The sequence below is a fragment of the Vidua chalybeata genome, chromosome 7 (assembly GCF_026979565.1).
Source record: "Vidua chalybeata isolate OUT-0048 chromosome 7, bVidCha1 merged haplotype, whole genome shotgun sequence".
Classification (NCBI taxonomy): Eukaryota; Metazoa; Chordata; class Aves; order Passeriformes; family Viduidae; genus Vidua; species Vidua chalybeata.
Genome location: NC_071536.1, coordinates 23,095,798 through 23,119,874, shown reverse-complemented (window position 1 = coordinate 23,119,874; position 24,077 = coordinate 23,095,798). Strand labels below are relative to the sequence as shown.

At 60.8% G+C, this 24,077-nt stretch overlaps 2 protein-coding genes across 6 annotated transcripts; one reads left to right on the top strand and one right to left on the bottom strand.

The window, feature by feature from the left end:
* The first annotated feature begins 1,597 nt into the window (after positions 1-1,597).
* Positions 1,598-6,696, top strand: TMEM198 (transmembrane protein 198). 5 transcript variants are annotated; one of them, XM_053947241.1, is made up of 5 exons: positions 1,598-1,678; positions 3,530-3,780; positions 3,887-4,462; positions 4,697-4,887; positions 5,336-6,696. In XM_053947241.1, exons 2-5 carry the CDS (start codon positions 3,591-3,593, stop codon positions 5,480-5,482), a joined length of 1,104 nt encoding a protein of 367 aa, XP_053803216.1. In that variant the 5' UTR covers positions 1,598-1,678; positions 3,530-3,590; the 3' UTR covers positions 5,483-6,696. The 5 variants fall into 5 exon arrangements, with proteins under 5 accessions (XP_053803216.1, XP_053803212.1, XP_053803215.1 ...); XM_053947237.1 differs by having other exon boundaries at positions 4,697-4,905; XM_053947240.1 differs by lacking the exon at positions 1,598-1,678 and adding an exon at positions 2,070-2,088 and having other exon boundaries at positions 4,697-4,905.
* A 153-nt stretch (positions 6,697-6,849) lies between these two features.
* OBSL1 (obscurin like cytoskeletal adaptor 1) lies at positions 6,850-23,161 on the bottom strand. Its single transcript, XM_053947243.1, has 24 exons — positions 20,889-23,161; positions 19,853-20,122; positions 19,387-19,647; positions 18,742-19,047; positions 18,378-18,656; positions 18,006-18,281; positions 17,605-17,877; positions 14,880-15,152; positions 13,876-14,148; positions 13,307-13,582; positions 12,884-13,159; positions 12,519-12,794; positions 11,982-12,263; positions 11,002-11,277; positions 10,589-10,864; positions 10,237-10,503; positions 9,817-10,086; positions 9,468-9,734; positions 8,938-9,204; positions 8,459-8,571; positions 8,160-8,313; positions 7,897-8,058; positions 7,641-7,745; positions 6,850-7,512 (listed from the first exon to the last, which is right to left on the bottom strand). Exons 1-24 carry the CDS (start codon positions 21,925-21,927, stop codon positions 7,136-7,138), a joined length of 6,894 nt encoding a protein of 2,297 aa, XP_053803218.1. The 5' UTR covers positions 21,928-23,161; the 3' UTR covers positions 6,850-7,135.
* Between the last annotated feature and the right edge of the window lie 916 nt (positions 23,162-24,077).

Genomic DNA, 24,077 nt, shown 5'->3' with positions numbered 1-24,077 from the left:
CACTTGCCCTGGGGAGCACCAGCAGCCACAGAGCACTGCAGGGCACTGAGGGCACGTGGGGGCCCACTCAGCTACAGGATCTCTTTCATTTTCTAAAACAAAGCAGCCCGTTTTCATCGGAAAGCAGTTGGCAGCATCCCACCCCCCTGAGATACTAGACCATCATCTAAGCCTGGCTGCTTTTCATAGGCCTTTTTACTCTTGAATAGACCAAGACAAGCAATAGGCAAAAGCAGTCACGTGGATGGCAGTTTAATGAAGAACATATAAAAACTAGAATCAGAGACAACACGATGGGATGAGGAGATACCACAAGGAAAAAAAGGTGCAGAGCTAAGAAAGGAACAGAGATCTTCCACGCACAGAGGTCAAAAAACAGCCGTGGTGATAAAAAAAACCAAAGTATCCCATTTTCTGTACATAGCAAAATGCATTAGAAATAGAGGTATTTGATTTCTTTTATGGGTTGGAATATTTAACTTTAGCCACCTTATACAAACCCAGATCATTTTATGTGAGTGATGAGAGGTTTCATTCTGAAATGACCCTGTTGATCTGAACTTATATTCAGATAGAGGTGGAGATCAGAGAAAGTAATGAAGTTTCCAGAGTCTGAGCTCAGGAAACATGAATGGGAAGCTGAGGGCAGAGCATACACCTCCCCAGGGCTTGCCTGGCAGTGGCTGACCCTAGGGCCCCCATGCCTGGCGGCCTTGGAAGATTCTGTAGGGAAGCAGCAGGAAGGCAGCAGTGCCGTTCCTCCAGCAGCCCCTTCTCAGCCCCCTGCCAGCTGCAGCTCCCGCCTTTGTCTCCCCAGTGTTGGCATGGGGCTGGGAAGGGGCTGCCAGAGGGAACAGCAGCTGCTGCCAAGAGTCTTTTGTGTGCCAGGATTTCCTGGGGGTCCCTAGGCACTACAGCCAGGAGGTGCCAGCTCCAGAGAGCTCTGACTCTGCAGAGCACCATGTCCCCCCACCTGCTTGCCATGGCCGTATCTCCCATCCACTCACAGTGGACAGGTGGGCAGCCGCTCTAGATGCCCCTGACATGTGCGTTAGCCCCTCTTGAACGCAGGCACTCCAGTCCCTGTGGCCCTGGCACAGCCCCTTGCACACTGCACTGTCAGGTCTCACCTGACACAAGATTATCCTGCAGCTCCCACATCCACACCCTGCACCCCGTACTGCTCTGTCCCCGCACACTGTGCCGTGGGGCTGGCAGCCCTCGCAGCCGCTGCGTGCCGAGCACGTGGCACACATGGCCCAGCCCGGGGTGTGCTGCGCCACGCTGCACACACAGCCTTGGGCTGAGTGCCCGGCACACGCCACGGCACAGGGCATGGCACCCCGGTGCACAGCCCGGTGCGCCCTCCAATTTACACCCTACTTTACACCCCACTGGGCACCCGCATGCACCCAATGCGCACCCCCACTTCACAGCCCAATGCGCGCCCCGGCGCACCCCCAATTCACCCCGCCTCAGCCCCGCCCCCTGCAGAGGCCCCGCCCCGGCCCCCGGGGCCCCGCCCCCGGCGCGCGGTGACGGCGCGGTGACGTCAGCGGAGCTGTCCGCTCAGCACCGCGCGGCGGCCGCGCCGCCACCATGCGCGGGGTCCGCGGCCGGGAGCGCCGGGAGCGCCGGGCGCCGCGGGGCCGCCGCCGCTGCCGCGCCGGGAGCGCAGGTGGGAGCGGGCGGACCGGCAAGGGAGGGCAGCACGAGGGAATCCGGCAGGCGGATGACGCGCCGGACCCCTCGGGGAAAGGGCTGGGGCACCTGGTTCCCGATCCTTCCGTCGTCCGGCGGAGCGAGCGCGGAGCCTCGTATGGGCGTGCGGGTGACCCGGCGTAGCGCCCCCGGGACCCCCGCCCCGAACAAAGAGAGGGGCGGAGCGGCCCCGCGCCCCGGCGGCCTTTGCGGCCGTCGCTCGGCAACGCCGCGCCCGCCCCGGCGGCCCGGGGCCCGGCGGGTGCAGCGGGGCCCGGCCGGGGGGCGGCGATGGGGGCGCCGCGGCGGGGCTCTGTCCCGGGCGCTGCTCCCGGCCCCCGCCGCGCTGTGGCCTGCGGGGAGGGGGCCCGGGGCGGGCGGCAGCAGGTGGGTAAGTCCCGGCGCCAATGAGCAGGCGCTGGGCTCCCTTAGCAACAGTGCCCGCGCCAATGGGCGCCGCGAGCCGCCCGCACCGCTGCCCGCAGCCCTGCCCGGCATCCCGTGTCGTCCCCTGCCATCCCCACACCGGCCGGCCAGCCGTTCCATGCTGCATCCCCGGTCCCCTGGGCCGGTAGAGCCCTGTTCTCACTCCACACACCATCGCCCATCCCCAGCAGGGCCGGAGCGTCGCTCCTGGGCTCTGCGGGTAAAGTCCAATCCTGCTTAGCGTCCCCCGGGGGCTCGAGTAGGGGCCCAGCGCTTGGCTGCTCACTCCCTACCCGCCTGCTTCCTTGGGATTAGGCTCTGTGCTCGGCTTCCCCACGGGGATTTGCCGTGGCTGGTGTTGCCTTCCCCAGCCAAAGGGAGGAAGGAGGTTGTCGGCAAGGGATGGGATGCCAGTGGAGCCCGTCTGGGCAGCAGCAAGATGCTGGGCAACAGGAAGCCATGCCTGCAGCCTTTGCCCTCTTCTCAGCTCCTTCCCAGAGCGCTGTTTTTGTGAGCTGTCCTGAACTGGCCGCATAAACTTGGCACTTGGCAGGAGTGATGCTGGCCTGGGGACAATTTGTGACAATAAACCCATTCTAAACCAACTGAGCCTATAAAGGGACTAGGGGAGTGAGGGGGTGATGGAACTGGCTCCAGGTGGGAGCAGGCAGACGGATGCTGTAATTAGGTTTAAACTGAAGCTGGATCAGTCTTTGCAGGGGATTATGACCCCTCCATCTGTGTAGACGCTGCAGGGGGCCCAGTAACTGTTTGCTCAGCATAGCCACAGCATTACAGGTGAGCCCTTGGGTAAGGGACAGTGCCAGCTACAGCTGGTGCCCTTCCAGCCCCATGGATTGGCATGGGAGGGCTGGATCTAGTGTGAAGACCCAATTTGTTTTTACAAGGACAGTGGGAGCTGGAGCAGAGATGAAAAATAGCCAGAAATATGATTAGAGGATTGGAGAAAATGCCTTGGAGTACAAGCTTAAAGAGCTCAATCTGTTTAGCCTATAAAAATAGAAGACTGAGGGGTGACTTAATTACTAAGCATAATTACTTCACAGGCAGAAAATACCAAGTTGTGGAAGTCTTCTGTTAATCGAACAGGGAAGGGGTGCTGGAGAGGCATGGGCAGGAAATTGAAGCCACAGACAAATTATTAAGTGACATGAAGTTCCCAGGGATGCAGGGAGACTTTCTGGGGACAGCACATCCCTTCAGCCACACGTTGGGTGACAGTCTGCACCCCCACTGATGAGGCTGTTCCCCCATTCCCTCCCTTCCTACCCACATAGTGGGGGGACAGAGCAGGATTTCTGGTAGACAGGTGCTGGGTGGTGGGATTGCTGCCAGGCATGTGCCACCAGTTCCTCCATTCTCCTTGTCTCTCTCCCACCAGGTGGGGCGAGTGCCGGGACACAGTTCTGCCGGCAGGCTATGAGGCAGGAGTGGAGATTTTGATGCCTCTCCCAGGAGTCCCCAGAGCCATGACTGCAACTGTGCAGACGCTGCGGTTCAAGCTGCTGCCGCACGAGCCAGGCCAGGAGTGGGGGCACAGCTGCCAGCAGGAAATTGAGCGTCGCTACCAGGTGGTGCCCTCAGTGGTGTGCGCCATGTGCTGCCTTTTTGGCATCATCTACTGCTTCTTCGGTGAGCCAGGCCAGCCCAGCTGCTGGTGGGGCAAGTGGGGAGGAGGGCAGAGGGGAGCCAGGGGGTGCTGGCCATCCACTCCCTGACTATGGTGGTCTCTCCACAGGCTACCGCTGCTTCAAGGCTGTCATGTTCCTCACGGGGCTGATGTTCGGCTCTATCATCATCTTCATGCTGTGCTACAAGGAGCGGGTGCTGGACACACAGCTGAGCGTGGAGGCCTCAGTGGGCATTGGGTTGGGCATTGGAGTCTTGTGTGGGCTGGTCACCATGCTGGTGCGCAGCGTTGGCCTCTTCATGGTGGGGCTGCTCCTGGGGCTGCTGCTGGCGGTGGCCACGCTGGTGGTGATGGAGCAATTCTACCACCCACCAACGGTGTGGATCCCCATCGCACTGCTCTTGGGTGTGGGGATGCTCTTTGCTGTCCTGACACTGCAGTGGCAGCGCTTCTTCACCACCCTCTCCACCGCCGTCTTCGGCAGCGCCATCATGACCGTCACTGTCGACTACTTCATCGAGCTCTTCCTCCTGGTGCAGTACATCTATGAGCGCATCAAGGTGGCCCCTGCTCGCCCCGTGTGCTGGTACAGCTGGGTCATCCTGGGCATCTGGCCGCTCCTCACCACACTGGGTGTCCTGGTCCAGTGGAAGGTCACAGCCGAGGGCTACTCCCATACAGAAGGTGTGTGGGAGTGGGGCAGATGGGCATGGCACAGGGTGAGTGTAGGAACTGGGAACCTGGGGACTGGGGTGAATGTTTCCAGCATGTGGTTCACAAGGACAGATACGGAGTTCAGGACTCTGTGGTGGCACACCACCCAAGGGAGACCTGGTTGTACAAAGCTGGTGCTGGTTTGGCTGCGGGGATCGTTTGGATGTGCTCTCTCCAGTGCTCACAGACTGCTTTGCTCCACAGTGATCATCAGCCGGCAGCAGCGCCGTGTGCAACTGATGCGCATCAAGCAGCGGGAAGACCGAAAGGAGAAGAAGAAGAAGCGGAGACCCCACCACCCACCACCCCACCAGCACAAAGCCCACCCCCCCGAGCCTGCTTACCGCCGCAAGCCCAACCCTGTGCGCCGCTTTGATGGGGACGTGCTCTCCCCCGTGAGTCCTGCAGCCAGGGTAGAGATCTTCCCCAGTCTCCAGAGTCATTCCTTCCCCATATCGGTGGGCTGGGGCATGGAGAGGTGCCCAGGCACCAGCTAACATCTGAGCTCCTTGAGGGATGAGACTGGGGTGTCCCAGGGACTGAGCAATTCAAGTTGGAATGGGCCATTCCTACCATGGAGTGCTTCAGCCTTTGCAAACAAATGAAAACTGCTGGCCAAGAGCACTGTTGGCATAGCAGAAATAAGCAATAGGCAAGGTGCAAAATGCCCAGGGGAGGGATAAGGCTGTGCTCCCTGCTGTGGCCAGTCCCTGGAGGGCCCGAGTGCTGGGGATTTCACTGGGCTGTTTTTGGGGGGGGGCAGGGAGGGGCTGCAGCAGCATTTAGGGTAGGGTGGAGTGGTCCAGGAGCAGAGCCCCCTCACTTTCTGTTCCTCTCTCACAGAGCTACATCCAGAGTTTCCGAGAACGGCAGACAGGACCATCGCTGAACAGCCTCATCGCCAGCTCCCATGCCGTGGTGGACCTGGACTATGACTGCAGCTCCACCGTGCCCCTCACCTCGGGCTCTGGCCCTGCTGTGAGGGTATAAGCCAACCCAGTGACCTCGAGCAACACCAGCACCCCAGCCTGCTCTGACAGAACCCCTGAGACAGGCAGGGCTTTGTCCTCGGCTCCAAGTGGACATGTGGGGCTTGGGGCTGCAGATGGAAACCCTTCTTGGTGACACATGGGACTTGTCTGGGGAAGCCCCAGCTGCCAGTGGGGCCCAAAGGTGCTGGGGAAGCCCTTTAGCAGGGTCTCAGCCCAAGGACCAGAACCCATGGACATGCAGTGCAAGTGGCTCTGCTGGGGTGGTGGGTCCCCGAGCCCCCACTGCTGTGCATTACCCTGTGGCCCAGGCACGCTCATCCTGCATCTTAACGATTCCCCATATTTGAGTCCCCCCCCTTCCCAGGAGCATCTCCCTACCCCATTGCACCCCAGCAACTCCCCAAGTGCCTGTCCCCTATGTTCCTTCCTCAAAGAGCAGGTCCCATGGCCCTTTTCCCAGCAGGGAATCCCCTGAGCATGTGAGCCCTGTCCCACCCTGTCCCCAAGAGCAGCTCCCAGGCAGTGCTTCCCAAAACCTGCCTCCTCAGAAGATCCTCCTGCCCTAGCCACCCTCCCTACACCCCAGAGCAGCTTGCCACTCCTTTTTCCCAAGCTGGACCGGGGTGGTCCTGGGGCAGAGACTGCCACGGCCAGGTGGTTCCCAAGGTGATGCTGGCAATCGGTGCCTGTCCAGCAGGAGCTGCGCTGGCAGGGTGCATCCCCCACAAAATGTTCTGATGGGAGACAGGACATTGGCTCCAGCCTTTGGGCAAAGGCTGGGCTGCCTCAGGGATGCGGGGACCCCTGCAGCATCAGAGACCGTCGCTGTTTTGTTGGCGACTGGATTTTTATAGTGGCCAGGGGGCCCTGGAGCAGGGCAGGGCAGGAGCCCCTGCCCAGAGCACTGCTGCGGGCAGAGGCTCACGCCTTGTATATATTTCTCTTGCTGTGATTTGTATTAACTTATTACGGAGTGAGCCAGAATTTCCCCATGGCCAGGCAGGCAGGATGGTGGTGAGACTGGACCGGGGAGCCCTCTGCTTTGGGAGCCCCCCCAGCCCAGCCCAGCTGGCCCCGCTGCCCCAGGAACTGCATGTTTCTGCCAGGCACCCCCTTCCCGCAGCATTGTGCTGCCATCCCCCTTTTCAGTCTCTTTTGTAAATGTGCCAAATGCTGTTGAGGCCTCGGCCACACAGTAAAGAGCCTTTCGGAGTCTGGCGTGCAAAGCCAAGGACTGTGGGGGGGGGCAGGGGTGAGGGGGGCCCAGAGGGCCGGGCTTCCAGGGATGCTGAGCAGGATGTAGGGTGGTGCCACCATTTTTTCTCTTTAACGGGACCCCAGCTCGCTGGTGTGGAAGAAGCCATGTCAGAAAAAAAGGCTGTATAATGCAGAGCCCTGAGTCTGTAGCAGGCTGGGGATGGTGTCCATGTGTCTGTCCATGCCAGGGGGAGCATGACCCCATCTCTCAGCAGTGGCATCCGTCAGTCTGCATGCAGGCCCTGAGAACTGTATCCTGGCTTCTAGCTCCCTGTGGAAACAACAGGAGTCAGAGTGAGTTGGGGCATTGCCAGAGCAGCTGGGGCACCCAAAAGGCGTATCCCAGACAAGAAGGAGCAGACCCCTGACCAACCTGCTCCCTCCAGCCCAGCACTCAGACTCTTGCAAGCAGTGGGGGACAGGGACACGGGTTCTGGTGTCCCTTTACTGCAAGGCAAAGCAGCACTGGCAGCTGCCAATGGTGCCCCTCTAGTGCCCACTCACCCTCCACAAGGAGCCGGGCAGTGGAGCGGTCGTCGAAGGCATCACAGGTGTATGAGTCCTCGTCCTCAGGGCCCACGCGGTGAATGATGAGTGTGCGGTAGCAGTCCAGATTGCAGATCTCATACTTGTCACCAGCAAAGATCTCGGTGTCCCCACGGAGCCAGCGCACCCGGCCCCGGGCGTGGGACACGGTGCACTCCAGTGTCGCCTTGTGCCTCGCTAGCACCGTCTTGTCCCGCAGTGGCTTCACAATCCGGATTGGCAGTGCTGGTAGGTGGGGACAAGGCGTCATCATCATGGGGTGAGCAGGCTTCCATGGGGACACTGCAAGCTGACCTGGTACACCCCAGCCCTGGGGCTGGAACCCAGCCAGACCTCACAGCCCGCACTGCTACCTTCCACCTGCAGACTGGCCTCCGAGGTGACTGTCCTGGCTGTGAAGCGGATGAGTCCCTTATCCTCAGGGCGCACACCACAGAACAGCAGGAAATGCCGGGTCCCTGGAGAGGGAGAGGCTGGCTCAAGACAACAGCAATGCACACCCATAGGAAGCAGGGGGCCAGGGACCCCCCTTTGTCTACACAAACTCCCCTTGCTTGAATTTGCCCTATCCCAGCCCCAAACCAGGTGTGGAACCACCTGCATCCCCACCTTCTTGCCGTATCTTCACTGTGCTGGAGACCTTGATTTTCTCCCCATCCCGAAACCACTCGCCCTTCACATCCCCATGTGACACCTCGCAGGTGAAGACTGCATTGTCACCCTCCTGCACCTGGACATCCTGCAGCTCCTGCACGATGTGGACCTGGCGCTCTGCAGGTAATGGACAGGGTGCCAGGGCAGCCAAGGATGAGGGGAGCAGGCCAGTGTAGGGTTTGGGGGTGTACACACTGCTGGGAGCTGGGTGACCATACCCTGGACATGCAGCATGGCGGAGGCCCGGCAGTCACCTGCATCGCAGGTGTAGCTGCCAGTGTCGGTCAGCTCGCAGTGGCTCAGCTGCAGGATGCGGCGCCGTCCCGCTGAGTAGATGCGGCAGTTGGGCCCTGGCCTCAGCTCCTGTCCATCCTGCACAGAAGCAAACAGGCAGCACCCCACTGCTTTGGCCCCTCTGCCCTGTCTGCAGCCCTGGCAGAGAGGGCAGCAGCCAGGGAACAAAACAAGGAGGAGGACATGGCCAGGTGCTGCTGGAGGGGGTTAGGGCTCCCCTCACCTTGAACCATTTCACCTCTGCATTGGGGCGAGACAGCTCACACTCAAAGCTGGCAACCCCTGTCTCTGGGACCCCCAGGTCTCGTGGGACCCTCACCATGGTGACTGGAGGCTCTGAGGAGGCAAGACACAGGTCGGGAAGGCTTGATAGGACAAAGGCATGGACTTGGGGCTGCAGGGAACAGTAGCTGTGGCTAGGGCATTTCAGCATGGGGTGAGAATGGCACCACCCATGGGCAAGCACTCATCAGTGGTGTTCCAGCTGGCTCTGGACCCTGGCTGGGTGTCCCCACTGCTCAGCTCACATCTCCTCCCTGAGGACAGGAGACACTTGCCAGCACACTATCACCCCTGTCCAGGACAGGGGAACACATGTGCCCAGGGTGGCCCAGCTGAGCCTCGGTGTCTCCCGGTACAGAACAGCTGCAGGTCAGACAACACCAGTGCCACACACCTCCCAGCCTGCCCCAGGGACCGTACCCCGCACACGCAGGTGGGCACTGCAGCGCAGAGTGTCAGCAGTGAAGGTAACAGTGCCTGAGTCTTCCAGTGCAAGCCTCTCCAGTGTCAGGCTGTGCCCGCAGCTTGTGGCACTGATCCGGCACGTGCTGCTGGGCTTCACCCGGATGCCATCCCGTGTCCAGACCCCGGTCACGCCAGGGTGAGACAGTTCCAGGTGAAAGGTGGCTGTCTCCTTCTCAAAGGTCTCCACATCTGCCAGTGGTGTCCGAATCGACACCTTCCGGGCTGTGAGGGACCCATGTCTGTGAGTAGGTGTCTGCTCCACCGCAGAGCCCCTGGCTTCCCAGTCTGTGTTTGCTGGAGTGTTCATCTAAATCCAGTTGTTTGTACCGGACTCCCACCCCTGCCCATGCACCCACCTCTCTGAGCACCCCTTCCAGCCAAGTGCTAGCTCTGCCCACATGCTCCCACTGCAGCAGTTGAGTGCCCTCCCTGTCCCCATTCCCAGCCCCGTTGCCTTCCATCCCCATCCCCAGCCTGGTACTCACGCTCCACGTGGAGCTTGGCCTGCGTGCGGTCGTGCAGGCTCTCGCAGCGGTAGGTGCCGCGGTCAGCAGGGCCAAGGCAGCAGATGGTGAGGGTGCGCCGGCACCCCGACTCCTGCAGCAGGTACTTGCTGCCCGGCTGAAGGAGGATGCCCTGCTTCAGCCACTGCACCTCGGCAGCCTCGTGGCTCACCTCCACCTCCAGGCACACGTCCCCCTGCTCCTCTGCCACCACATCCTGCAGCTTCCGCACAAACAGCACCTCTGCCTCTGCATGGCCCGTGTGCTGGGTCAGCAGCCGGCCCCAGGGCTGTGTCTTGGGCTGTGCCCCAGCTTTCTCCTTCCCCCTCACCTTGTACACTCAGCCGAGCTGTGCTCACCAGCCCCTCGGCATTGGCTGTCACAGTGCCTGCATCACCTGTCTGGCACTGCCGGAGGGTGAGGCTGTGGCACAGCCCACTGCTTGACACCAGCAGGCGCTCACTGGGGACGACGGGCTGGCCATTCAGCTGCCATGTCACAGCCACATCTTCCGGGGATACCAGGCACTTGAAGGTGGCATCCTCCCCCTCCAGCACTGTCAGGCTCTGCAGCTCCATGATGATCTCCACCACCCTGGGGACTACAGCCAGGTTGTCAGGGCACAGCAAAAGGGAACCCCTGTCAACTGGAGATGCTGAGCATCCCTGCAATCCTGACATCACCGTGCCAGCATCCCCACCACCCCCATGGAACAGGATTCCCCCAGGTGGTGGGGAAGCCTTGGGCTCACCCTGCACCGTCAGCGTCGCCAGGGTCTGGTCGTCGTTGGTCTCGCAGCAGTACTCGCCGGCATCCCCGGGCTCCACGCGGCTCAGCACCAGCGACCGCTCCCGTCCCTCTGCCGTCATCTGCCGGCGGGGGCCAGGCGCCAGCACCCGCCCGTCCTTCCGCCACACCACGTCGCCCCGCGCCTTACAAAGCTCGCACCACAGCACCACCCGCTCACCCTGCCGCGCTCGCACGTCCGACAGCCCACGCAGGAACTTCACCCGCAGCTCTGCACAGTCAAACCCCCCCATATCAGCACCCGCTGCCACTGCAGGGGGATCCCCGGGCACCCCCACTGCCCCCCTGCCGCCCACCTCGGACGTTCACGTCGAACAGCATCTGGTCGTGGGGTGAGAGGCAGGTGTAGGTGCCAGCGTCCTCCATGGCCACATTGTGGATGATGAGGCTGTGCACGCGGCCGTCCCGACGCAACTCGCAGCGCTCGCCGGCCACTGCCGCCTGCTGCGGGCCCAGCCAGGTGACATCAGATCGCTCCGTGGAGGTGATGGCAGAAAGCACGGCACTGCCGCCCTCCAGCACCAGCAGCTTCTCCTGCTCCTCCCGTTTGTTCACGAACAGCACGGGTGCCTCTGCCGGAGGAGCACTGGGCTCAGCTGTGGTCCTGCCAGTGGCACCAGCACGGGATGGGGGTGCCAAGCATTCCGGTGTGAGGCAGGATGAGACTGCTCCTGCCCCTGGCATGGGCGAGGGACACCTCCAGGCTCACCTTTCACATGTAGTGTGAAATGCACCTCATCATCACCAGCGTCGCAGAGGAAGATGCCACCATCACCCAGCTCCGCTTGCCTGATGGTGAGGCTGCGTGTGGGACCCTCGCTGCACACCAGCAGCCGCCCACCTGAGCACAGCGTCTGCCCATCCTTCTGCCACTGCACTGGTGCTGTCTCCGGGGACAGCCGAGCCACCAGTGTCACACTGTCCCCCTCCTGCACCTCCAGCGGGCTCTGCGCCTCCTCCTTGTTGACAATGCACACAGGCCGGGCTGAGGGGTGCAGGGGACAAGGCAGGGTTCAGGAATGTCCCTACAGTGTGGGGCAGTGCAGGGATAGGACTGCTTCAAGTGGAGAGGTGATCCTTCAATGAGTCACTGTGGGGCAGAAGGGCTGTGGGGCTGGCTGGGGGTCATGGTAGGACTAGACAGGGGTCCCAGAGAGGCAGGCATGCAGGATAGAGAGGTCTGGCACCTCAGGGTTCACTCAGGGAAGGGGCAGCAGCAAAGCCCATCACTCCCGCATCACTCCCTGTACAGGCAGCACAGCTGCCATGTTGGCACCATTCATTTCATTGTACTCCCCCATCCAGAACACCTTGCTGGGGAGTCAGGACACCCGCCTGCAGCAGGCCCCCTCCCACCCTGCACAGCCCTCCATCTCCAGCTGATAAGGGTCCAGGCTGAGCTCAGCCCTTGGCAGCCAAAGCAGGAGGAGCGGCGCCTGGGAGCCAGCCAAGGCTAAATTTAAACAGCCCCTGGCTGGGGGAGGCAGCAGGGACATGTCTCGCCACAACCCTGACGTGTCTCTTTCTGACCAACGGCTCCTGTAGGGCTGGGGACAGGGCTCCCACCCTTCCCTGCCATGCTGCCACTCTGTCCTCTGCATCAGCAGGGTTACAGAGGCTTCCCCTCCCCTTGTGTCTGTGGCATGATCCCACAATTCTGGGGGTCCCTGAGGTTCTGAGACAGCTCACCCGACACCTCCACATTTGTCACCACGCGGTCGCTGGCAGCATCACAGATGTAGCACCCTGCATCGCTGGGCTGTACTCCACTGATGGTGAGCTGTCGCAGCACCCCACGGGCCTCCACCTGCACCCGTTCACCTGGATGCACCTCCTGGCCATTCCGGAGCCAGCGCACAATGGCGTCGGGCCGAGAGAGCTCACAAGCCAGCACCAGGTCTTCCCCGGCCACCAGGCAGCGATGTACCACGGTGCCTGTGCTGCCCACAATGGTCACCGGTGGCTCTGGGACTGGAGAGACGGGCTGTCACCACAAAAGCAGCCTGTGCCGGGTATCACAATGGCCAGACCCTGTCCAGGCTGCAGCTGAGCAGTACAGGGGTTTCCACAGGGCCACCACACAGATGCAGCCCACTCCCCATGTGCCCCTCACCAGCCTCCCTGTGCTCATTGCCACCCAGCCCAGCTTCACACCACCCTGGCAGCAGCCATAGACCCACCTCACTCCTGTCCCCCCGGCCATCCCCACCAGGACCTCCTGCTCACCTTCTACAGTGATGAAGAAGACGATACTGTCATCACCAGTGTCACAGAGATACTCCCCAGCATCCTTGCCCGTAGTGCCCAGGATCACGAGGGATCTGCGCACCCCGTCCTCCTCCAGCCGCACACGCCCCGTGTCCTGCAGCTTCTCCCCATCCTTGTACCACTTCACCTCCCCATGGGTGTGTGAGAGGTGCACCTCCAGCACCAGGTCCTCCATGGCTTGGCAACGCCGGTGGGTCAGCAGGACATCCTTCTCCAGGATCCTGACCAGCGAATCTGCAGCATCCAGCACCAACAGAACTGAGGTCTCTGGGGTTTGTTCACTCAGTGCCCCACACCAGGCTCTTCCCTACCCTCATGCTCACCCAACACTTGGATGGTGAAAGTCACTGTGTCACTGGCGGTGTCACATGTATATTTTCCAGAGTGCTCAGCTTGGGCAGCAGGGATGAGCAGCCGGCGATGGACACCCTCCTCCTCCAGGACCAGGCTGCCCCCAGCCTCGAGCCTCACACCCTCCTTTGCCCAGCACACGGGTGTATCCGCACGGGACAGCTCACAGCAAAGTGTCACTGTTTCCCCCGGGGACACAGTCATGACAGGGACAGGTCTGCAGGGCTGCAGGATCCTCACCGGAGGCTCTGCAGGTATGGCACATCTGTGATACAAAGCAGCGCAGGGACAACGCAGCCCTGGGCACTCCTCTGCTGCCAGCCCCAGGTAAGCTCCTGTGGCCCAGTGGATGGGCATCCACTGATGGCCAGAACCACATCAGCACCTCCACTGACCTGACACCTTGACATCGAAGGAGATGGCCTCGTCCTTGGTCTCACAGATGTACTCGCCTGCATCCTCTGCACTGCTCTTGGGGATGAAGAGACAGCGCCAGGCCCCCTCGACCAGCAGTAGCAGGTTATCAGTCTCGTCCACCTCCAAGCCATCCTTGAACCAGTGCACCGGAGCATCCGGCACAGAGAGCTTGCACCGCAGTTCCACACACCCTGGTGCCTGAACCAGCAGCTCCAGTGAGCGCTGTGGGGGCTGCAGGATCCTCACTGGTGGCTCTGTTGGGCATGTAGAGGAAGGGTGTGAGACGTGCTCACTGCTTTGCTCCTGGCTCTGCTGTGTCTATTTACTGTCACCTGTGTCCCTATCCCCATGGGGCTGTATGGAAGCTACATCCTCTCACCCCAGTACAAAGAGGTCAGAACTGCTCAGGGGCAGGGGCAGCGGGCACAGAGATGCAATTGCGTGCCCTCCTTCACAATGCCGAGGGCAGGGAGCAGGGCTGGGGACCCCAGAGCACAGAGCTGGGGCAGTGCTGCCCTTTTCAGGATGTCCCTGCTGTGCCACCAACCTTCCACCAAGATGGAGTAGGAGACAGATGCATCACTGGCACTGCAGACGAACTCCCCTGTGTCTTGTATCCGGGCACAGGGCAGCACCAGTCGGTACTGCAGCCCTTCCTGCTCCAGCACCAGGGTCTCGCCCACCTCCACTTCTTCACCGTCCTTGTACCAGCGCACTGGGGACACTGGGTGGGACAGCTGGCACCACAGCTCCACACGCTGCCCAACCACGTAGGAGTGAGAAGCCTCCTTGTTGGAACTGACAATCCTCAGTGGTGCCTCTGCTGGGGACATGGCAAGGCTCAGGTGTGGTGCTGGGTGAGTCCCATGTGAGGACAGGAATCCCCTGGGCAGCTCACTGCTCACGGGCACCCTGAAGCTGGCAACATTGTCCCTGGCATGGCATGTGTACACCCCTGAATCAGACAGTGCAGCTGCAGCAATATGCAGCCCCTGGGAGCATCCCTCTGAGCAGAGGGCCAGGACCTGCGCTCGGACCACGGCCTTGCTGTCCTTCAGCCAGTGGATAGGGGCATCTGCAGGGGACGCCTGGCACTCCAACACCAAGGGCAGCCCTGCTAGCACCTCCTGGAGCTGCTCTGCCTCCAGCACTGGGGTGAGGCAGACCTTCAGGGCTGAGAGGACCAAGACCTTGCGTCACTTGGCCTCCCATCCCACCTGCCCTGGCAGCAGCAGCCATGGATATCTCAGCCCTGCAGTGGTGGTAGCTGCAAGGTGAGGGAACAGCAGGGCTGGGGTGTGAGGTGGCATCACCCAGAGGCAGGCAGCTGGTTGTGCTCTGGAGTGTAGGGGAGCGGTGTGATACAGAGCTCTGGGAGGAGACAGACCAGCTTGTATGCTCCTGACCACATCCCCTTCCAACCCAGGGGCTTGGGCAAGGAACTGCTCTCAAGGAGGTGAGAGGCAGCCAAGGTGCTGAAGCCACAGTGTGAGCAAGGAGCTGGGGCAGAGGGAGAAGGGGGAGTGGGATGTAAGTGTCTGTTGTACCCACCTGCCACAGTGATGGTGTAGAAGACAGAGTCCCCACCAGCGTCGCAGACAAATTCCCCTGTGTCCTGTGGCTGGGCGCAGGGCAGCAACAGCCGGCACTGCAGCCCCTCCTGCTCCAGCACCAGGCTCTCACCTGCCTCCACCTCCTCCCCGTCCTTGTACCAGTGCACTGGGGCTGCCAGGCGGGACAGCTGGCACCACAGCTCCACACGCTGTCCAGCCACATAGGTGTGGGTGGCCCCCTCATTGGAGTTGACAATCCTCACCGGCTCCTCTGTCATGGAGAAACATGGGGCTCAGCCAGGACATAAATACCAGAGCCAGTGATGGTGGCCATCACAGCTCTGTGTGTAGTGATGGCTTCACCACTTGTTGGCTTTAAGGCTGGAGGGCACCACATCATCCACATTCTACATAGCTCAAACTTTTGGACCATCATGCCTGGCTCGCCCTCTTCTCCTCACACATTACAACCAGGAGGAGCACCAGGCTTTCAACTGGCTGTAAATTGCTGCCGTGCCCTTGCTCCCATGGTACGTGCCCTGCTTTGCCCTGTGGTGGAGCTGAAGGTTGTGGAGGGAGGATGCATATAGGCAAGCCCCAGCACTGATAACCACTGTCTGTGGTGCCAGCACCAGCCCCTGCAGCTGCTCTTCCAGGGTGTGCCCTCCCCTCTGCCTATCTCCCCATTTCAGAGGCCATCAGGTGCCAGCCAGCACTTCTGTCATGGCTCAGCCGTGGCATTTGCTTATACTGTGGTACAGGCATGTGGTTTGCTTGCAGCTTACCAGGACCCAAGACTCAATTCTGGATTGCAGTCATCACTAAAATCACCATTAATTTGCTACATAAAATGTGTGCCACTGCTCACACCACCCCTCTGAATTGAGTCAGAGCTCTAAAGACAGAGGGGCTCCCAGCACAAATTTTAGGTGACCAGCCCTCCTTTCTCCTGGGAGAAATTCGGATGCCACCTACAGCCAGCACTGCCTGCCTGGCCATGCACATTGCAGCCAGCCATAGCTGGCCTGGACTCTGCCGTGGGTGCTCATCGAGCCCATGGCTCCATGCGGGCACAAGGCACAGCCAGCTCTGGGGCACAATGGTGGACGAGTAGCAACCTGCCCTTCTCACAACCCGCAGCTGCTCCATGCTGGGCGTCTGGGTGGAAGCTTCCCAGACAGTTCCCAGCTGCGATGCCCAGGCCCAGCAGTGCACCGCTGCCCCGCAGCGTGCGGGAACGGTGCGGCGCCAGTTTGCAGCGATTAACCTGCCGCACGCTGAGCCTGCATCCGCCCAGCTCCCTGATCAAACGACTGGCGGCTGCCTCTCTCCCTGGACCTGCTAAAAGCAATCACATTGCTGAAGTGCAGCTGGAGATGTTGAGCAGCACTGAAGTGAGGGGATAATGTGCCAGCCCTCAGCGGGCAGCATCGGTCTGGCCTCAGCCTCTCACTAGTTCTGAGGGAGCTCCAGTGCTCAACAGCTGACGGAGAACCTAGAGGCTGCTGGGGATGGCCGAGCTTGAGGGCAGGCAGGCTACATGCCACAACAGCCCTATGGGGGATAGCTGAGATGCCTCAGGGAAACCCAAGCGTGCCACAGCAGTGCTTGACTGCAGCAGCCAGCCTGACACTTGTGCCAGAGAGGTGTCAGCCTGAGCCTCCAGGCACCCACCCCCAGCCCTGCTGGTGACATTGATGTTCAAATCCAGATTGAACCAAGACAGCCTCTCTAAAACCCTTCTGTCAAAGTGATGCAAAGCTGCTCAGCCAAAAGGCTGAGCTTCAGCAGATGGTGTTCCCTCTCCCACCCTAGGGAAGCAGAGCTCTCCATGCCCCACACTCCGACACAGCACACGACCTCCTGCCTCTTCCCAAAGCCCATGCTGCCTGTCCTTCCCACTGGCAATTTTGCCCTTTTCTCACTAAAACCCCCTCCCTTCCTTACCCTCCCAGCAGTCACCACTCCACTGACTTCAGCATCTCTTATCACTCATCCTATCTTCACTCCTACATCCTTGGCCATCAACTTTGGCCCTTTGCCATGTGTTAACACCACAGTGAGGCTTTACCACTGTGGTCACATCACCTTTCAACTGGGCTTTAGCTCTGCCCCTGGATGCCCTCCTGTGGTAGTGGGATGTGGATTTTGGGGCCAGTAAGGGGAAGCCTTTCACTTGCTTTCAGCTTTCATTATCCTCTGCCAGCCAGTGATGCCAGCAATCGCTCCACAGCCGGGGCAGCTGCCACAGGATGCTGAGCCCTGCTCCCATCCAGCAGACACCACCCAGCCATCGGTCTCCAAGCAACTGCTAATTTTCAGGTCAGCAATTAACACTGTCTATCAGAGCAATGACCAACCATGAGTCATCCTGTGCCAGGTGCTGGGCCCACTATTTTTAGGACCTTGGAGGAGGGCTTGGTTACTAGCCATGGCAGAAGTCCGGCAAACACCCTGGTGTGCAGGTGCTGGGTGCTCTTGTGTGCTCTAGTGTTTCAGACAGGCTGAGTGGGCTGTTCCATCTGGCAGCTGGTCTGGGTCCCACAAGGACCCCAACTGAGCAACCAACCAAACTGCTGGTGAGCACCTGGCAAAAGCATGTCTAACAAGTATCCCATCGCAGCAAGTGACAGCAATACTGACACCAGCACACATGTTGTGGCATCCTGCACTAGCAAAGAAAGCCCCCTGAGACCCTACCAGCCCCCCTGCATCACACTCACCTGCCACGGTGATGGTATAGAAGGCAGAGTCCCCACCAGCATCACAGACAAACTCTCCTGTGTTCTGTGTCTGAGCGCAGGGCAGCACCAGCTTGCACCTTGACCCCTCCTGCTCCAGCACCAGGCTCTCGCCCACCTCCACCTCCTCTCCATCCTTGTACCAGTGCACTGGGGCAGCTGGGTGGGATAGCTGGCACCACAGCTCCACACGCTGCCCAACCAGGTAGGTGTGGGGGGCTTCCTCATTGGAGCTGATGATCCTCACCGGCACCTCTGCCAGGGATAATGTGGGCCTCAGCATGACTGGCTGCAGCTTTCAGCCGCATGATGGGGGCAAGAAGCAGGGCAGGAGCACTATCAGGAGGTAGGGGCCAGGCTCCCACACACAGTCCCCAGCTCACCCGTCACGGTCACCACAAAGCTCACAGCATCATCCCCAGCGTCACAGGTGTACACAGCAGTGTCTGAGGGACACGCTGAGCGGAGCAGCAGCCTCCGCACGCAGCCTTCTGCCTGCACTGCAATAACATCATCCAGGGGCACGGCCTTGCCATCCTTCAGCCAGCAGACAGGGGCATCCGGCGTGGACAGCTGGCATTCTAGCAGCACAGGCATCCCTGCTGGCACTTTTCGGAGCCGTTCAGCCTCAGACACTGGGGCAATGCGGACCTGTGGGGCTGAGAGACATTGAGGAGCGGTGAGAAGCATCCTTCAGCATGACAGCCCCTGCTGCTGGGGTCCTGGTAGGATCCCAGGGTGAGTGCCCTGATCACCTTGCACATGCAGGATAGCTGAGTCCCGCACACCACCGGACACAAAGGTGACCTGGGCCCCGCTGTCAACCAGTCGTGCTCCTCGGATCAGCAGCGAGTGCTCCATCCCATGGCGCTGTACACTGCACCGGCCGCCTGCACCCTCCTCCTCATCCAGCCTGGCTCCATTGAGGAACCAGGATCCATGTACTACAGCTGACAGCTCCAGGGAGAACTGTGCATCCTCACCATCCCTCACCCACGTGTCCTGCAGACCCCTCTCCAGACGAGCTGCTGGGGCTAGAGCACAGTTGGACTGAGCCCCAGTGGCACTGATTACCAGCACACTGTGGCACAACATCCCAGCTTTTGCCTGTCTCCTCACCAAGATGCACAGATCCAGGGAACTCCACAGGGCTGCTCCTGCCGTGCTTGTTGGCGGCAGAGATGCGGAAGCAGTAGTCGGCCTCGCGAGGCACACTGTCACCCAGCACCCGCACGCAGCTGGGCAGGTCGGTGGCAAGGCACTGCACCCACTCCCCTCCTGCTGCCTCCCGACGTTCCAGCAGGTAGTGGCTGGCAGGGCGGAGGTGGGAGTCAGGTGCTGGACACCAAGTCAGCAGAGCCGTGTTAGTCTCCACCACGCTCATCTCAGCTGCCACTGGTGCACTCGGAGGGTCGTGCTTCACACCTGCAAGTTACAGCCCAGGTGGCCTGCTTGGGGATGGCAGTGAGGCTCTAGATGGGGTGATAGAAGTGCTAAGTGGGGATAACAGCCTGTTTCTTTTGGGATTCTCTCTCTGATGGAGAGAATGGTCTTGCTCCCATGTAGCATGCTGCTGGCTACAGGGGTTTGTGAATTCCTGTGAGGCTGGGATCCTGAAGTCCTGCTCAAAGCCCCCTTCCCATAAAACACATTGCAGCATCACACCCCCAGCATATTGTCTGCCTATTCCATCCCCTCTTCTGTATCACCCCTCATGAACAGGCAGGAGAGAGGACACAGGACCCCTTCAAGCCTGGAGCTTACACTTGACTCGGAGCTGGGAGGATGTCTGCGACTCCCCGACAGTGAAGGAGATGATGCCCGCGTCCTGGCGGGTGACATGCACCAGCACCAGGAGATGTGTCCTGCTGAAGCTCTTAAGCACGGTACGGGGTGACTCCCGCAGCTGTAGCCCATCCCGGCTCCAGCAGCTGCCCTCTACCACATCCCGTGTCTCCACACAGAAAACTGCATTCTCCCCCTCCATCACATCCAGCTTCCGTGGCAGCCGCTTCACAATCACCCCTATGGGAAGAGATATATGAGGGCGAGGGAGGAATTCTGGGGACCAGGATGGGCTCTTTGAGGTGGGAGAGGAGGAGGAGGAGGTTGAGGAGGGGCAGCAGCAGGCACCAGCCAAGTGGAGGGAAGACAAATGCCGGGGGCAGTGGGGACCCTGGCAAGGAGAGGACTAGGAAGGCAAAGCTGTGCTACTGGAGACCTGACCCACCTCGGACAGAGACCTCGGCGATGCTGCGTCCTTTGTCCTTCATCTGGCAGAGGTAGATGCCGTCGTCATCAATGCGGGCATCGCGGATGGTCAGGCGCCGCACCACCCCTTGCTCCTCCATCACATACTTGTGGCTGGGCTGCAGCTCCCTGTCCTCCAGGTACCAGGAGGTGGGGATGGTCTCCAATGGCACCTGGCACTCCAACACTGCATCCTCCCGCTCTGCTACCTCCACGTCTGCCAGCTGCACCTGGAACCGCAGCCGGTGCTCTGCCACAGGAAGAGACAGGAGCTTAGGGCACGTGGGGTACAGCATACACCGTCAGCCCTTTGCTCAAGGTGACTCCAGCTCACAAAGAGCAGCAAACCCTTGTCCCTCCTTTGCCCTCTCCTTTGCCTTCCATGAGACAGACACTGCCTTGATAAGCACATCCCCCAGAGCAGGGAGGACCAGGGCACAGCCTGGGAAGACACAGGGATGCCTCCAGTATCTCAGCAGGGAGTTCTGGGGGATGCATGAGCATGGAAGCCAGCTTGCTGCAGCAGGCATCTCAATGGAGGGGAGCAGTGGGGTGTAGGCAGGGGCTGTATCAGTTCCTGGGTAACCCCAGCCATGGGCTGTCCCCAGCTGGCTGGATGGCTCGGGGGGAATTGGGCAGTTGCCAGTGTGGACTGTTGGAGCCGTGCCCTGCAGGGCTGGCTGCCAAAATCACTCAGCACTTCCAGGGGAATTTGTCACCAAGGCACTGTCCCTCTTCCGTGTTTGTGGCTGGACACCTGCAGTCATCCCAAGAAGCCACACCTCTGTTTGCAAGGAAAGAGAGACATGGAACAGGACACAGCTCCTGGAGAAGCCCAGCATCCTCTGCTTCCAGCCCACAGCTCTGTCCTGAGGAGCCCAGGGTGACCCTGGCTGCACAGGGCAGGAAGGAGCCCAGTGATGCTGGGCTCTCACAAAGACATACCCCTGACAGACAAACTTCCCTGAGCCCCCCAGAGCCTGGCCACCTCTGACACTCCTTGGATGTGTTCCTACCTTTCACCTGGAGCTGCACTGCGCTGAGGGTCTGGCCAGCAGTGTTGGAAGCGGTGCACATGTATAGCCCCTGGTCCTGAGGTTTGCAGTACAGCACCTTGAGGATGAAGTAGCCCTCCCGGTCCTCGTAAATGAGATGCCTGCGGCCAGGGGCGAGGGGCTCACCATCTTTCTGCCAGATAATCTCTGGCTTGGGCTTGCCAGTAACATAACAGCGAAACTTGGCGTGCTTCCCTGCGCTCACAGCAAATGCCTTGGCCCCTGGCACCCTGGCCGGCACGACGCCATTGGGCACCCAGGTCTCCGGTCCCATGCGCCGTCCCACTGCATGCCGCCGCCACCGCTGCCGCTCCGCCAGTACCTCAGGACCATCGGCAGGGGAGCCATTGGGGAGCCCCTCCAGCAGTGCCTGGGATTCCACCAGGAGCACGGCAGCAGCCAGGGCCTCCTGGGAGCCGCTGCGTGCCCGGCAGACGTACACTCCCCCATCCTGGGGCCGGGCACTGAACAGCTTCAGGAAGTGCCAGTCCTCTGGTTTCTGCCCCACTGCAAAGTGGCTGCTCTCAAAGAGTTCGGAGAGCTTGTGCCCGTCCTTCTCCCACTCCAGCACAGGGCAGGGCTGCCCAGACACCCTGCAGGTGAACATCACGTCCTCCCCCCGGCACACCCGCATGGATGAGGGGGCAATGAGGAAGATGGGTGCGACACTGCCTGAGCATCCCTCCCCCTCTCGCGGTTCCACTGGCTCTACCCTGAGCACGGTGGCAGCATAAGTCTCGCCAACGCTATTCTTGGCCCTGCAGACGTAGAGTCCACTGTCCTCGGGGGTGGCACAGGACACCAGCAGGCTGTACAGGTCCCCTTTGGACTCCATATGGAAACGGTCCGAGGGCTCGATGGTATTCTTGTCCTTTTCCCAGAGGATGCTTGGCTGGGGATCACCCATGATCTGGCAGCTCAGGACTGCATTGGTGCCACTTTGGACCGTGAAGGCACGTGGATAGGCCAGGAACCTGGGGGCTCCCCCAAACCCCTCCATCACCAACTCCCCAGGCTCACGGCAGACAACTGGCTGGAGCAGCAGCAGGGACCATCAGCCTGGGGGGATGTACAGACAGACTAGAGTGGGGGCTCAGGCTTCATCAAAGAGATGGACCAGTGTGGAGCCCCCAACCAGGAGGGACCCACACCTGGAGCAAAATCCCCATCGTGGACCCCCTGCTTCAGGAGCATCACCCTCATTCGGAGCAGCGCAGCCCCACTGGATTTGCCCCAGTGTCACCCAAATCATCCATTTCCCAGCCCAAGGCAACAGGAGAGGTGACAAAAGGTGGCTCTTTGCACCCCGGGGGGCTGAGACACTTGCAGCCTATCCCAGGGTTGGAGAGGGAACTCCAGTTCCAGAGGTGGGGGACCCCTGCCTAGACACTGAGCATGGGCAGCTGCTTGCTGCGTGCTGGGGCTGGGGGCAGCGGAGGCAAAAGGTCCCCCGCCCGCCCCTTCCCCACCCGCCGGCCATTCACATTCCTGCAGTATCGGGTGGTGGCAGAGCCGCATTCCTGCAGCATCTGGGCCGGCTCAGCGGGCAGGTGCTGACACGGGGCTGTCACTGGCGCGAGGCCCCGGCTGGACCCGGACTGGGACTTCCTCCCCGGCTTGGGTGGGCAGGGGACCCCCTGTGCCAGGCGGCCACCCCACAGGGCCGTGCCCTGAGGCAAAGTGGGGCTCTGGGGAAGGGGTCCCCTTCTAGAGTAGTCCCACAAGCAGGATCCAGCCCTTGTGCACTCAAAAGCACAGCTGGAAATCATCAATCCCAGGGGAAAAATGAAAGCCAGGGAGGTGGGTCCTGCTTTTGAAGGGCACTGCCTCCATCCCCAGCTTTTTGGGTAACCGTGCCCACCGTCAGGGGCAGGAGCAGGTCAGGCTGCTCTGTGCCTCTCCCCGGTGAGTGCACCCAACCCTCTGCCGGCACCATGGGACTGGGGCAGGGTCGTCTCTGACTTGCTCAGGCAGGGGGAGGGGAAACAAAAATACTTCTTGAATGAGCCAGAGGGTAGGAGAGAGCTGGTCCCCAAGGAGCGACAGGGACTGTGGCCAACTTCTCCCCCCAGAGCCCTACCCCCGGGACAGTGCACCTATTCAGATTCATCTCTCCATCCACACGCCCCTGACCCGTGGGCCACCCCACAGCAGCTCCTTTGGACACAAACGGACGGCTCTGATGGCTCGGCTGCACCATTGCACCCTTCAACCACTCACTTCCCCAACCACCCTCCCTGCCCCAGGCAGCCCCCCAGCCCAGTCCCCTGCCCCACTCACATACCTCGTTCTTCCACCTCTCCCCTGTGTCTCTCAGTGCCGGCACCCAGCTCCTGCTTCTTCCCCCAGCTCCCCTTCTGGGTGTCAGTGCACAGGGACCAAATGTTACAAATGCCTGCAGCTGCTGTCCCCAAAAATACCCTCTGATGACACGCGGGGTTGATAAGAGTGAGCCTGCTCCGTTCAGCGCCTCGCCGAGGCTGGGCTGGCCTACCTATGTATAGCAGCCCGGCAGGAGCCACCCCAGAGAGCTGCAGGGGTGCTGCAGGCCTGGCTGTGCGTCTGTGCTGGCTCAGCCAGCAGCGAGAGACAACGTGCCCTGTGGAGAGCGTGGCATGGGTGCAGGGTGCATAGTGTGCTGTACACTGAGCTGGACACCAGACTGCAGTGAGACAGGACGTGTCACACGGGACATGCTGCATGGAGGGGATATGCTGCACTGGATGCTGCATTAGATGTCAAGTTGTATTGGATGGGATGGGCAGGACACTGAGCTGCCAGAGGCACAGAGGGGATGCACAGGCTGCCCACCATCCACAGGGCAGGCAGGGTTAGTGAGTAGGGAACACCTGGCACTGTCCCCTCAGGCAGTGGTGAGAGGAAGGGCACTGGGTCTCCTTACAGCCCATGCCTCTCCTGCAACTCCCCCTGATCCTCACCAGGTCTTTGCCCAGATTTCCCTGCTGTGCACAACTGCTGTCACTTCCCACTAGCGCCCCAGGAGCCCTAGACCTTCAACTCCTCCGCCATGGTGGGGCACCTAGCATCAGCAGCTGCAAAGCTCACCCAAGGTCCCCCCCCTCCATCCCTGCCAGCTTAGGTTCCCGGCACCACCCTGCCCACAGCCCGGCCTCCCCAGCCCCACGCACC